Source organism: Taurulus bubalis (genome assembly GCF_910589615.1).
Source record: "Taurulus bubalis genome assembly, chromosome: 6".
Taxonomy (NCBI): domain Eukaryota; kingdom Metazoa; phylum Chordata; class Actinopteri; order Perciformes; family Cottidae; genus Taurulus; species Taurulus bubalis.
Genome location: NC_136594.1, coordinates 9,986,312 through 10,001,152, shown reverse-complemented (window position 1 = coordinate 10,001,152; position 14,841 = coordinate 9,986,312). Strand labels below are relative to the sequence as shown.

The window sequence follows — 14,841 nt, the reverse complement described above, 5'->3', positions numbered from 1 at the left end:
AGCAGACTAGAATACTGACTGAAACAGTGAGACCTGGTCCTGTTCATCGTTTTTCTTCTATTCCCATTTGAATTGCTTGTTTATTGTAAAACAGTCGGTCAGAGAGTTAACTCACTCTGGAACTTTGCTTGCTAACTCTCCCATTAAAACCTATTCCGATTCAGCCCCATCTTCTTCATTTTTGCAGAGAGTGGCTAATAGCATCAATCAAAGGCTGGAAACGAAAAACACCTCTAATGCTCTTATCTGCATGCAGGCAGCAAAGGGCAAGAAAGCTGTCTGCCTTGAACAGTGTTTACCACTCCTTTCCATTTCCAGAGCTGCAGTCATAAAGGAAGTCACTCAATAAGTCGAAGCTGAAGCACCCGGGGTAAAACTTCTACTATCTCGCTCTAGGCAGTCAAACATGCATGGCACCAGTAAAATGTTTTCACTTTAACTCAAAAGTGCGAGCCACACTTCTGCTCATGCTGACAGCACAGAGAACGCTCTTCCTACCAAACCCTTCACACTGAACTGTACACTGCACTGGCTTCACGTTGTCCTTTTTCCAAAGTCATCTGTCCAAGTGAGCGAGTCATTACTTCTGGTTGTGCAATGTCCTTTTTCCTCGAGTATTTAATTTCAGCAATGCTCTCCAATGCAGATTGGTTTAAGAATGCGCACGACAGTGGAAGTTCTTATGTTGCAAGAGGATTTTATTATATGATGTAATGTCAAGAAGTGTGATTACTGGCTGGTTTTAGCAGCTACTTCAATTGTGTTTAAAAAATGCTTGTTCATTTTGGGCAAATATCTCAATGCAAAATAATAAAAAATGTATTTTTTTTTTTTATGACAGTGTTTAGGCTGACTCGAAATGGGGGAGAGACGGCTGAAGTTAAACCAGAGTTTGTTTATTGTTTATTAACTGGATTTCTATGAGCTGATGCCTTGGCGGCCAATAATTTTCCTGACCTCCACAGACACAACACATTAATACATAGGTTCATCTATCATGGCCACATACAGCAACCATGATGAGCATAGTAGGAATTAAAAATCATATAACAGCATAACAGAGAACATCTTAAGACACTTCTGACCATATTCATCAAAGGTGTTTCATAGTTGTGTGTCATAGTTTTTGCGTATATGCATATCTTTGTTTACTACTAAATACATGTTAAGCATCAAAATTTCTATCAAATATTTAGAAGATATATTGTTTTAAATGCTAATTTTGTTTGTTTGTTAGATCATAATACGCAAACAATATTGTGTGGATATACTACAAACACAGGTACATACAGACAATTAGAGCTTCTCCGAAGGACAATAACTGTTTGCCAAATTCCAAAGAGAGGCTTATTATTATTTTTCTACGCTGCCGAAGTTGAAGCTGAAATTAATTATTATTAAGGTTAAGCTTGGAATCACCCCAGAAAGGATTCATAACGGCAACTAAATTAAATGGGATATTCAGACATTGTTGGCATGGGGATTAGAGAAAGTGAAATGGATCACAAAAATAAATGGGGAGCAAGGGCCACATGGAGAGAAGAGGATGGAGGCACGACCTTAATCGGAAGAGCGACAGTTGCTGATTTCCACCTCTGTCAGAGAAGCAGATTATCCCCTGAACTCCTCCCTGCCACCGCACTAATCTGACCACCAATCAGGTGCTTCTGTTTTCCTTTCCGACACCTCTTAAGAAAATGACTTCCTGAGACATGCGGTGTGTGGGCTCCCCACTCTCGCTGCTCTCTGCATGCACAATTTGAAAAGGTAATAAAAGTGGAAGACTAAATTGCATTACTCAATCTGGCGGGGTTCTGCAGGGAGGGTATTGTTTTGACGGGCTGCAGATGTGCACCTACAAACATGGCTTCAGTCCCCTTGCTAATCTCCGTAGAAACAGTAAGCGACAATGACACCATGACAACAGGCGTGGGGCTGCTAGGAAGCTCAGGGAGGTGGTGGGAATTTGGATAAGAGAGAAAATTAATGTGTTGAACAAATTAATGCATGGGGTGCAACTTGTGTGAAAAGTGTCCTCTGAACAAGGGCTGTGAAGTTTCAACACAGCAGGACTTGTGACCTTTTCTGTCTACATGTCTTTCATTTTCTCTCAACAATTCTCTCGATATCTTTCTGTGTTAATAAGCAGCTAGCATGGCATCCTGAGCTAGTCTTCAGTTAGTCCACAAGGAACCAAGAGGGTTCAACTCGTGGTCTCCCACTATTCATTCTCCTTTTTTAAAATAATAATACAAATACAAAATATTTAATCAAATATGATATCACAGAGCTCTTGGTAATGGAAAACATCACTTTGATACATATCAATATTAAAGGACTTTTGCATAAAGTAAGACGCTAACTAGCACAATTTCAATAACATCTAGTTACATTATTTCAAGGCTTCCTTTGAGGCTATTATAGTATGTTTGAACAATCTGTCTATTGTAAGTGCAAAATGAAAAGAAAAAAGAAAAGAAAGAAAAGGAAACTAGAGAACACGTTTCTTTCATTTCTTTTCATTGACTGGCACATCATTCAGCAATGAATAGTGAAATTACAAGAGATTAAGATGTAAATCATACCTGGACCTGTCAGCGGGTTATTTTCCCGGTCGATGCAGGCATGGGACGCAGACTCACACACCAAGGGACACTGAAATGGAAAAGAACAGAAGGAGAGAAACAGAGAAGATTGATTATAATAAGAGGGTTTTCATCATAACTAGTACCTATGATGCACAATGGAGACCAAACCCATTTAACTGAACATGCACACATTAGTACATAACTGCATTTTGAAAGTAACTACAGATATGATGCATGGATGGTTTTTATGTGTGAAATGGTATTTTTTTCTTTTGTTTGCATCACTCCAATAATGCCATTTTATTTCAATTAAATAATCTGTGTTTTATGCACATTTACAAAGACTACGTTTCCCCTGGTGCCGCACTGCTCACTTTTGAGTTCAAATTCTGAAGTATGTTGCACTTCTGCAATCGGACTGAAGGAAAACCCACTGCTGTGACTCCACTAAATGGGTTTCAGGTTGAGAATGTATTACTACCTCCATCCACATTTCACTTTGTATCAACTCACCAAATAGTTAGTTTAGTTTCACCCTCCGTTAGTACATTTCAAATGACACCGAGCACAACACATTCATTAAAGCGACATGGCCAGTATAATATGCTGCTTGTCAAGAATAACCACAGGTTACCAAATCATAATCATTCAAAACAGAAACAACAGTTTCCTCTGCTCTGGATTTACCCTCACTTGATCAAATACAGATGGAGAATGGCACCGTTTAAATGTTTCAAATACAATGTGTCCTGGGCAACATACCCATTATCTGTAAAGTGGTTCTTTCAGTAAACCTACCAGAGAAAAAACTATTAGATCTTAGATCTAGATATTAAATCCTTTCTCATACTACATATATATATATATATATATATATATATATATATATATATATATATATATATATATATATATATATATATATGTTCACTAGAAATATCTTATTTTTAGTTTTGGAGACTGGCAAACAAGGGCAGTTTTCCAAACCCAAGCAAAGGTAAAAAATATTTATTAGATCTTATTTTCTGGTTGACTTTTGAGTGTGACTCTTGTAAAATCTTGAGCGTGCATTAAACGACTACAGACATGATATTGTGCTCAAAGACTGAAGTCACATCTGCGTGTAACGGGGAAAATATTCAGCATCCTCAAAAGTTAATGATCCATCTAGAAACTAGAACTACCGCTTCGCACTTGTATGCCTCCGCCCACCAATCTTCCAAAATGTAATCACTTCATTATTTTATCCTATTAGACATTTGTGTGTAATTGTCATAATTAGTATATGAATTCTTGAGTAATGGCCAAAAATGTGTTTTGTGAGATTACAGTGACCTTGACCTTTGTATTCTAATCAGTCAAATCACTTCAGTTTAATCCTTGAGTCCAAGTGGACATTTGAGCCAAATTTGTAAGCTAGTTAGCCGGACATGCTAACAATTGCGCCTGATGTTAAAGCAGGTAGCTGTTCAACTACTCCTTGCACCAATTATTGTTGCTTAAGTATATTATTGTGATGTTGTCTGATTTTAATTTAGGATATTGTTGGTGCTATTAAGTATAAAACCGTGAAGTTAATACAACATTTTTTGTAAAACTATACCCTTCTATTTTTTCACTTTGCTACACATACAACTCAAATGTGTCCATGTTAGAACCATAGACTGTATATGGTTGGACGTAGTCATTGTGACGTCACCCATTGGTTTGTGGACCGCCGTTTTTGAAGCCTTAAGTTCGACGATTTCACCGTCGCCATCTTGGAATACGGCCATCGCCACGTTATTGTTTTTTGCAACCAATGAACAGAAGTTACCATATTTCGAATGCAGAGGAGTGCCATAGAAACATAATGGTAGCGGCAGCAACATGCCAATCACAACAAGCAGCCTGCCCTAAAGCAAACTCTGCTTTATGGTCTATTTTACTCTAAATGGACCATAATTTACAACATAAACTTCATGCTGTATTGAAAAAGACTTGAGCGATTGAGACCATAAACTCATGTTTACAAAGTTTACTGGGGTAATAAATCAAGTGAGAAGTAGGGTCCTTTTCTCATAGACTTCTAGTGGAATCGCCCCCTGCTGGATAGTAGAGAGAAGAGAAGAGTTTTTAAGGCACTTCCACGTTGGTTTTAAGTCGGCTGAACCGGAGGTTAACGTCTGGTTACACAACCTCTACGAGGACTTTGATACTGAAAACCTTCAATGCCTCTTGATGCATTAAGTCTGGGACTCCTCATCAAAGCAATAGTGACAACTAGCAATTTTTTTCTTCCCTCGCTGTGTGTCAGCTATGCCCTGTCTGATGAACCATTTAACACAGCCAGACAGACCAACCTGTCCCCAGAAAAGGACTTTAATGACTGCTAGAAACAATCTATCACCTCTCCTAGCTTAGAAACTGATCCTCAATAAAATAGACATCCAACCCAACACCCATGCTCACACACACACACACACACACACACACACACACACACACACACACACACACACACACACACACACGCACACACACGCAAATGAAATGTGTCCATCGAAAACTAAACAATCTGGATTTTTTATTAAGCATACAAGTCTCAGACAATGAAATGTATGAACGATTAGCCACAGCTGCGAAAAGGAGGCCCAATGTAATTGTAGGCAGCATGTGTTCAATGGCTCTTTGATGACTAAAATATGTAAAGAGATCAGATCAAAGGTGACTGCAGCCTCTTTCTTGTTTCAGCTGATTTTGTGTGGTCAGTGGGATATTCATGAGAGGCAGCACTCAAACAATGACAGGAAACGATCAAACAAGTGCCTCCAACCCTGACACACACACACACACACACACGCACGTGCGCACACACACACACACACACACACACACACACACACACACACACACACACACACACACACACACAATTAAGGTAACTGAACAAGACCTTCCCCACAAGTGAGTCTTGCTTGTCATATCCCTTCCCTCTTTCCTGCCCTCATCTTCTACAAGTAACAACACACAAGGGGAAATGTGCTGTGACAACACACAGACACACACGCACACACACACACACACACACTCATCAAGGCGACGTGGGCAGATTGTCAGTGACACTCTGGAGCCTAGCAGGGAACCTCCCTGCACCAGCAACAGGGGTTGGCAGAACCGAAAGCCAGTCAGCCATGTAGAAGCCCTTGGTCAATTATATAAGACAGTGATTCATACACACACACACACACACACACACACACACACACACACACACACACACACACACACACACACACACACACACACACACACACACAAAACAACAAATCAAAAGCATGCAAGCACTACAAGTATCTGGGCTGTCTTGCAGAGCTGTGCTGAGAGAAAATCTGAATGTTCCCCTTTACAGATCATAAACATCATAAAAGCTCCTTCTTTACTTTTTAATACCAGACTGGATCTACAGCACACAACTGCACTTGACAAATATTTCAACAAATCTGGCTACATCAAGAATGTACAGAAAATTAAGTGAAATCAGAGTACATACAACTTCATTTCTGGTATAGTGGCACCCCATTCGGATGACACAATCTTCGTTTTTTTGTCGTAGAATATTCTTTCGTCCGCTTTCTCTCCCCTGATTATGTAAGTCACTTCAGAACCGAGTTAATCGGTATGTATTGTATGAGATTAGACTGGAAACGGGGGTGGGGACGGCACGAAAGCCACATTCGGGAAGCATCTGCCACTTGGTCAGATGAAGGAAGGCTGCAGGACTGACTACCCAATCCCACACAAACAGGGTGTGAGGGTCAGGATGCTAATTTGATCAGTCTCTCTTTAATCTATTCTATATATGACAGAAAGAAAAAAAACTAACGTAGTCACAGACACAGACATTACACACACACACACACACACACACACACACACACACACACACACACACACACACACACACACACACACATCCTCTAAATCCCCATTAGGGTTTGCTGAAGTCTGTTTAATCTCATTGGAGGACTTGAGCAGTGCCAGTCTAATCCTGGCATTAGTGCTGGGCCTCTGGAGCCTGGAGACTCCTGCTTTGTGTCATCACCCTGCTATTTTACCTTGTGTGATGGTATCTCGGTGGTGATGTGATCTACGTCAACCTCCTCCATCTCCCCCATCTTCAGACGATTCACCACCACTGTTCCTGCTGCACACACGCCATCAGATGACCTAGAGGGAGACAGGAAGAGAGAAAAAGATTTACATTGCGTTCGCCTCGTCATTTAATCTGTTGAGCAAAACGTCTGTTCTGTGAAATGATGTTTTCCTCCAGCTACTACCCCCTCCATGGGCCTGAATAATATTCATCTCCATGTTGGGCCTCCAAACTCTCCAAACCTAATAAGCTTATTTTGAGCCTCAAACAGGTTGAGAAGTTATAAAGCTGCAATCAGGACATGGATGCTTGTACTGCGGCGATTTCTTTTTCTGACAGATTTCGCAGGAGTATGCAAGCTGAATAAAGCCGATCCTGCTCCAGCTGTACGCTGAAAGGGGGAAGGAAGGAATATTTCGTATAACTGTTCAAATGGCCGTCTAATAACCCAGGCTGTGTGCCCTGACAGACACAGAATTGATACTAGAATGTTCATATCAGGGAGCCCGACCAGTAACGGTCCCAATCATGGAGCCATAATTAAGGAGCTGATAGAAAATCTATAGTATTGACAGCAAGACAGATGCTTCCAAATGAAGAAAAATGGTCCCTGGGCATCGCACAAGCAAGTCTTATCACCTTAGCAGACCCATCTCTAATGTGCTCAGTTCCACTCCAGCTGGAAGTGAATTGCACAATGAATTATATGCCAGCCAGTGGTCTGGAGAGACACACCGCTGACTGAGGAGGAGAAAACACAAGGAAGGTGATGGAAGCAGAAAGGATGCTTTCAAGGCCGATCCATCTTGGTCGGCCGTGAGGGAGCAAATATAATCGCGCCATGGGGAAAAGAGGAGAGGGAAGAAGAGATGCTGAGCTGAGAGGCAGGGAGGAATTTGAGGGAATACAAGAAAGGAGGATTGGGTTTCCAAGGAGGGAGAAGGGGGGACAAGTGTCTCTGCAGTGGGGCGCTGGGAGCTTCAGTTAGCGCTTAATGTCTTACAGAAGTCCCCGAGCGGAGAAAATAACATTGCTTGGTTTATAAATCTAATCATTGTCCCTTGCCAGACACCTGTCTCCGTGTTTACTCCTCTGTTCATCTTTCTGTTTCCCCCCATTCCTCATCATCTCTCTCTCTCTCCCTCTGTTTCTCTGTGCAACAGAGGTCTTGTGCACGGTAAAAGAAAGTCACCCTGACTTTGAACAAACTGTTTGTACTGACAGTGGCCCACACATAATCGAGGAAATGGAGATTAACATGCGTCATATTCAGTGATAGCCATCCCTATGCAAACCTTTGAGGTTAAAGTGGCCCTCTACTCTTTAGATTGCTCTGCCTCAATCCACTAATGAAACTCGTCATTTAAACAGAGGAGACTTTGTTAGAATTGCTTTAAGAAAATTAATCTATGCCTTTGAGAGATATATTGTTATTCTTTTGATATGACGCCAAACTGAAACTCAGCACCTGTTCAAATAAATCTTTTTACATTATTGTATGTGAGGAAGAGTATTCTTCAGCAGCTCATCCGAGCGATGGGATCGCAAAGACGTTAACTTCCTGGCAGAATGACTGATCTGCAATGACTCAAATGTTCTTATTTTGCAAACTACAGTCTTTTAGTATGCATACTATTACTAACTGACCCTGAATTAAGTTTAAAGGTTCTGTCTCGAGAGCTGTGGATGAAAAAGAAGCTCGTCTAAACCTTCCCTCCCCCTCCTCCAACCATCTCTTTCCGTCTGTTAGAGTTGGCACGGAAACAAATCTGCAGATTGTACTTTGCCTGCAAGCGATCGTTTTTTTTGTTGTTTTTTTAATCTAATTGGCTCAGGATCTCTTTTATGACAACAGTTAATCAGACAGCTTTGTTAAAGTGACACAAATAATGTGCTTAAAATGGCTGCTAATAATTTGGCACAGTTAAAACAATAATTGGTTATCAGTTATAAGTTACATTTAACAGTTATTTTATTTTGAAAGCTTTGCTTGCAATTTACAAACACATTTTCCAATGTAGAAGGATTCCATTATCCAAACCGCTTATCCTTAAGATCGCAGGGCGATGGAGCCGATCCCAGTTGACATTGGGCGAAGGCATTGTTCACCCTGGACAGGTCGCCAGGTTATCACAGGTCCAATGTAGAAAGATGCAGTGCACTTTGTTTTAAACAGCTCATCTGTGCCCTGCTGGTCTGAGAGGCTCCTGATGTATGAGCCTTATGCGTTAAATGTGTTTCCTTGGTACCATACGGCAACTGCTCAAACAAGAGTCAATAAATCATTTCCGTAAAATACAAGTCTCCGACTTCATGACATATCTTACATTTACTTCTTCTCAGGAATAAAAACATTGTTTATTGAGACAATTTGAGAGAACATTAATAGTACGTTATCTCCCAAGGATTACCCCAAACATGATGTGGTTCAGTTAAAACATTTAAAGGGTCATTGAGTTGTGAATTTATGTCGAACCAATTTAGTCCTTGGAATGAAAATACACTGGATATTCAAAAACAACAGACACATAAGGAGAAACTCAACATTTTATTAGAGGTTTCTCTATATTACGGTTTATATTCCAGTTCTGACAAGCAATCTGTCAACTCTTACAACAGGACGAGTGCATTCTTCATTTCAACGAGAAACAGATATCCATAAGGCCCTTGAGGAAAGTGTCTGCAAATTTTGGCTTAAAATTGTCAGGATTATGTTGAATTTTAGCTTTACAAGTACGATTCACACCTAAACCACCACACAAAAAGGAAATCATTATGATTGAATACACTTTCAGCCCGGTGGATGAACTGGACATAAGTGTGTGTTGCTATGAAGCAGAAACATGAGGACCATTGTTTGCGGTTTTCCATTGTATCACAATAACCATTATTAGCATTTTCCCCTGCTACTTTAAATAGAAGACAGAAACAGATGGTGAAGGTTGTTATTTGTGATCTTTTTTGCTTGGAGAAATGAGCAGTTAAATTGTAAGATGCCATAGATGATATTCAATAGTTGTTTTCTCCTTCTAAATACAAGCCTTGGAACAGAGCACACCCTGGGAAGTTGAGGAGAGGACTTGAACTAAGTAGAAGAGTAAAAGTGACCAAGCAAATGTCTTCTTTCTGCCGCCTTGTGAACTTAAAGAAGGCAATACTCACACACTGACGCCAAAGGAAGGACAAGTGCAATACATTTTCAAAGGTGTGGATTTAACAGCCTGTGGGTGGGAAAAGTTCATCAAAAAACTTCAAAGCAGCAATACTTCTGTGGCCGTCAGGCAGTTTTCTCTGTAGGAAGCCTCACAGAGGGAAACACCTGACAGCCACAAAACAGCGTTGGCTTTTCCCCTCACAAGGGCTTTTTTTTTTTTTACTGGAGGAAACTAAAAATATACAGAACTTGAATTACGTTTTTTTGCTGTTTGCACTGGATTTTGCCCACAGATGATTAACTTCATGAGTCCATAAAACTGTACTTTGCCTGTGGAATGGGACTGGTCAGAGAAAACTAAGTGGCAGGATCTTACACAGACAACATGAACGCTGCAGCCTTGAAGTGTAGAAGTGGAAGTGTAGATGGGATTCTTGACCTATATAAAGCTGGACGGGTGAGATAAATATAGCGCTGGCTAGTTTTCACTGAGGACAGATTTTAGAACATGCGACTGTAATAATGGGGGATGCCAGCTTTCGAAGTGATGGCGACAATCCTGATTTTACATTAGGGATGAATGACTCAGAACGAGGAGTGACTCAGCAGTACTTGCACATTTTGCAAGTGAAGGACTGACTCAATCAATAAGACTCCACTGGAGGCCTTGTTTATATAGAGCTGGCCAGCATCACAAGGGAAGCCTAAACTGAGTTTACACACTCTGGCTTGTCTGGACCACTTGAAATAAATTCCAAAACAATATAATAGTATATATATATAAAAATATATATATATATATATATATATATATTGTTTGAAAAAAAGATGTTTGGTAGGAACGTACATTTTAGTGGCAGTGGCAGGCTCAGAACCTTTATGCATAAAAGGTTGAGCAAGAATCACATTTTTCAAGCAAAAACTAGCTTGATTTATCCAGAATACATCATGCAAATTTAAGCAATGTAAAAAAAAAAGCATTTTGTCTGCTGCAATACATCTGTAATAATAAGAATAGGAGCTATGTCGGGCCAGGATGCATACTTGCAGAAGATTTGTGAGTTTTAACGCATCCTATTTGTTCCAGTCCCATCACACACACTTCTGTATTCTTGCATGACGAGAAGTGTCTTCACACTACATTTACTTTTATGTTAGTGCTTAACCAGTGTCAGAAACAGTCTGGGATAAGCTGTTTTCACAGAAGAAGCAAGGTGGAAAAACTATACAGAAAGGATGCTATTTTTTTTCTTCACCAATCCCATCAATCAAGGCTGGGGCTCAAAACTATGTGGTTGATTACTGCTGTGTGCAATGTTTTTGCATTTCATAGTATTTCAGAAAAGTCAGACAGGGGAGATGATGAGAAAGCTATTCATGTAGGAAAAGAACAAAGAAAACTCTACCAGAAAATCCCTTGATCTACATTAATATACCAGCTATTATGGCGATAGTGATCTTCACAAATATGAATATAAATGGATATTGTACCATACACATGAAGAAATATATTGCATCTTTCCATTACAACTGTGAGCAGAAGTTACTGCATGTCAAATCTTGATGTTCGAGAATAATACAACGTATCAACGATTGCCGATGTCTTGTTTAGTCAAGCCCATTATTGTCACCGGCCATGGGGAAAAGGTGACCTAAAAAAGATGATCATGTGCTGTGGTGTCGGGATGTGGTGAAGAAAATGAGTCGAGAAACCTCACCTCCACCGCCTGTGGTGTTTACACCGGCCCACAGGGACCTATCAGAACTCGAGCTGAGGAAAAGCTTCATTTCATGGAGCATGGCTACAATGTTAGCACCAAGGGACTGTATGGCGCTAATGAGACTGGAAAGGTGGTGCTCATGCATGTATTGAGCTGCATTGGTTGGCCCTCGAGCAGCCATCTTAGCAACTGACAGCATGAAGCTCATTTGAGTTTAACAAGAATGTATCCGTAGAATTTCATGGTCACCACTGAGATCCATATTCCTGTAATCTCCTGAAAGCAACTCAGTACAGAGATTTGGATTATTGTATGTCATTTCTAACTTTACACGAATATTGGGATTCTATCTACACCAATCTTAGTTTTAATGTATCATATATTAACATGTGTTATGTTGCAACTCCTCAACAATGAGTTGTTCTATTTATTTCATATCACCCACGATATCAGTATTATACAATAGGGACTATCTGCGAGGTGTCTGTATCAGGGGCTACTGCACTTATAAAACACACACACACACACACACACACACTAGAATTGACACAATAAGCCTGTTCATATGTGTCAACACAAAATCAAGAACACGTGGTATTGGCCATTACCGCCGTGAACATCCCTTGCTTTGTGCCGAATGATATTCAATTTGGATTATGGCCAGATATGCTGAATGAACTGGGTGAGCACCAAGTATCAATCACAAGCAGAACTGTAATTTCAGTCTCCTAATTCCTCATCTCACCCTTTAAACACAGACACATTATCCTTTGTCTGCTTCCAATACTGTGAGCTACATAATAATAATAATAATAATTATACATTGTATTTATATAGCACCGTTCTAAACACAAGGGCTTTGTAATAAAAACAGAAGACACATAAAAGACAAAAAGTAACTAAATGTCATAAAACAGCAATACAAATCACAGGGGAAGGTTTTGTTATGCTGATGCCAGAGAGCAAGGAGTTACAGTGGATAATGGTTTCCAGATACTTGAGAGACAGAAATGGTCTTTGAGATGTTCATGAGATGATGAAAGCAGGACTGAACCATTGATTTACATGTTTGTCACCAAATGACACCAAGGTTTCTGCGATGCTGAGTTAATGAATGGGTCAGAGAATCAAGACTGTTTGGTACATATAGCAACAGTTCTTATTACAGTAGCACAACGTTTTCATTATACTTGTGTTTACAGTGCAGTGTCACAGTAAAGACGAAAAGGGCCAAACTGTCTTCATAATCTCAACTCTATCGCATCCAGTTGTGTACCATTGTGACGAAGATGGCTGACATTCATTCAGCGTGAAGGCATTTAAAAGCTAAGTGCCGATCAATAACAATTGAATGAGCACGGGTGGAGACAACGTTTGAGTTGGAGAGGACCGGTGGTGCAGTGACACAGAGCGTACAGTATGATGACCTTCATCACCACTCACTCAATGAATACTACACTGTCGACACTTAAGTGGTCGGGGGTCAAACTAAGCTTGCAAGCTGCATTGCAAAACATGGAGAAAAAAAAACTAAAATCCGTTCAGACAAATGCAGCAGATTCTGAAAAACTGCAGAGAAAATCACAGTCTGTTTGAAGGGTAATGAGTCAGAAACGGAGAGCGTAGATGCTGCCACAGAGAGTCACTGGGGCTCCATAATTATTTTTCAACAAACTGTAAAAGAGCCGACAAAAAAAAGTCTCCTTTCATCTCTGTCAAACTGGAGGTTTTGTTCCGTAATTGCTCTTGAATAAGAAGTCAGCCAACAGCATCTAGACCGCCACGGCCGTCTGGCAAGCATGCGCTTACTGGAGGATTGGAGGCAAATTAGTGTTTAAATACATTGTGTGTTCAATTTTGTCTTTTGTTTTTCTCAGTAGAAGATAGTAAAGCTTGGCTCAATGAGGATATTTTGAAAGAATAGTTCAACGTTTTGGGAAATACTTGCCTTCTTGGTGAGAAGCCAACACTGTACTGTTCACACTGCACAACTTGCCGTTTTTGAACCGAGAGTCATTGTGGTTTTTACACGATAGGACTGACCGTTGACTACATTCTGTAATGAAACCCGCGAGAAGTGACACGGTGGAAATGACGTAATGCTATGCGCAAGTTTTTTATACCAACAATCCGCTGAACTTTCTTTGCAGTCTTGCTTGTTGATGTTGTTCTTGGCACACATGTTCACTCTATAGCCACTCTATTTGCCTCTGATCTGGGGCTCCAAAAGTTATTGGCAGGTTGAAAAATCAGGGCTTAAGTCATGTATTGTGAACTAGGCGTAAAAGACAAATGTGAAGATTGACAGCACTCTTGTGGTGGTTAGCATAAAGAAACAGCGAGCTTGGCTCTGTCCAACGGCAACGAAATCCACGTACTAGCACTTCTAAGCGCCTCCGGCTGCTAGGAATAGTTTCCTATTTAGCGGAAAGACATGAGATGTGGCATGTGAATGTTATGTGACTGTTTCCTGGAAAGATGCAACAGGACTGTGTCAGGATGATCTATGCTCAGGCTCCTTGGGGACCGAACAGAACCAAGCCTCGAGGAATACCTCAGTGGAGGAAGCACTAACAAGCCTTCGTCTGTGTTCCCATACGACTTTCATCTGGGGATTGAAGGGGATGCTGCGTGCAAACAACACCATGTGCATGTATCTGTGTGTGAGAGGGGAAGAAAGATTGTGTGTATCAGCTCCAGCAAAGCAGATGGAAAGTGAGCGCTATTGTTGCTGGTTTGGTGCCTCGTGCCCTGAGAGCAGGACTGCAGTATAAAGGCTGATGATGATTGTGTCATTGATTTCTTGGCTCCCCAACTTTGGTTTAAGCCTTTAACAAATGTTAGTGCAGCAAATCAGTCTACAATGTTACCAAGCATTCTAAAGTGCACTTAGGATAAATAACATTCTCAGATAAAACGATCATCACCTAAGATCCACATTTTATGGGGACCTTCAACTATATCACATTATTTTGTTTATCACTCTTAATTACAAAAAATGTAAAACTATTTCCAAGGTCAAGAACGAGCTTTCACGCTCTACTTTTAAGTAAACAGGAACTATAAACCGAGAAAGGCCGTGGATGAAATCCGTAAGCCAAGAAAACTGAACAAACTCCATTTGGGCTTCAATTGAAAACTCTGGAAAAAGCTTGTGAGTGACTCTTGAGTTGTGATTGTTTGTCGAACTATTATATCCCAGTTCAAGAATGACTCTCATTTCCAACAGCAAGCAAACAGAAC

The 14,841-nt window shown here is 40.4% G+C and overlaps 1 protein-coding gene across 1 annotated transcript in view; it reads right to left on the bottom strand.

Moving 5' to 3' along the window:
* Positions 1-14,841, bottom strand: part of inpp4b (inositol polyphosphate-4-phosphatase type II B) — a 127,101-nt gene that overhangs the window by 52,337 nt on the left and 59,923 nt on the right. Inside the window, exons 6-7 of the mRNA XM_079219485.1 lie at positions 6,686-6,797; positions 2,586-2,655 (exon numbers count right to left, since the gene is read on the bottom strand). Coding sequence (XP_079075611.1) covers positions 2,586-2,655; positions 6,686-6,797 — 182 coding nt within the window. The remainder of the gene's footprint in view (positions 1-2,585; positions 2,656-6,685; positions 6,798-14,841) is intronic.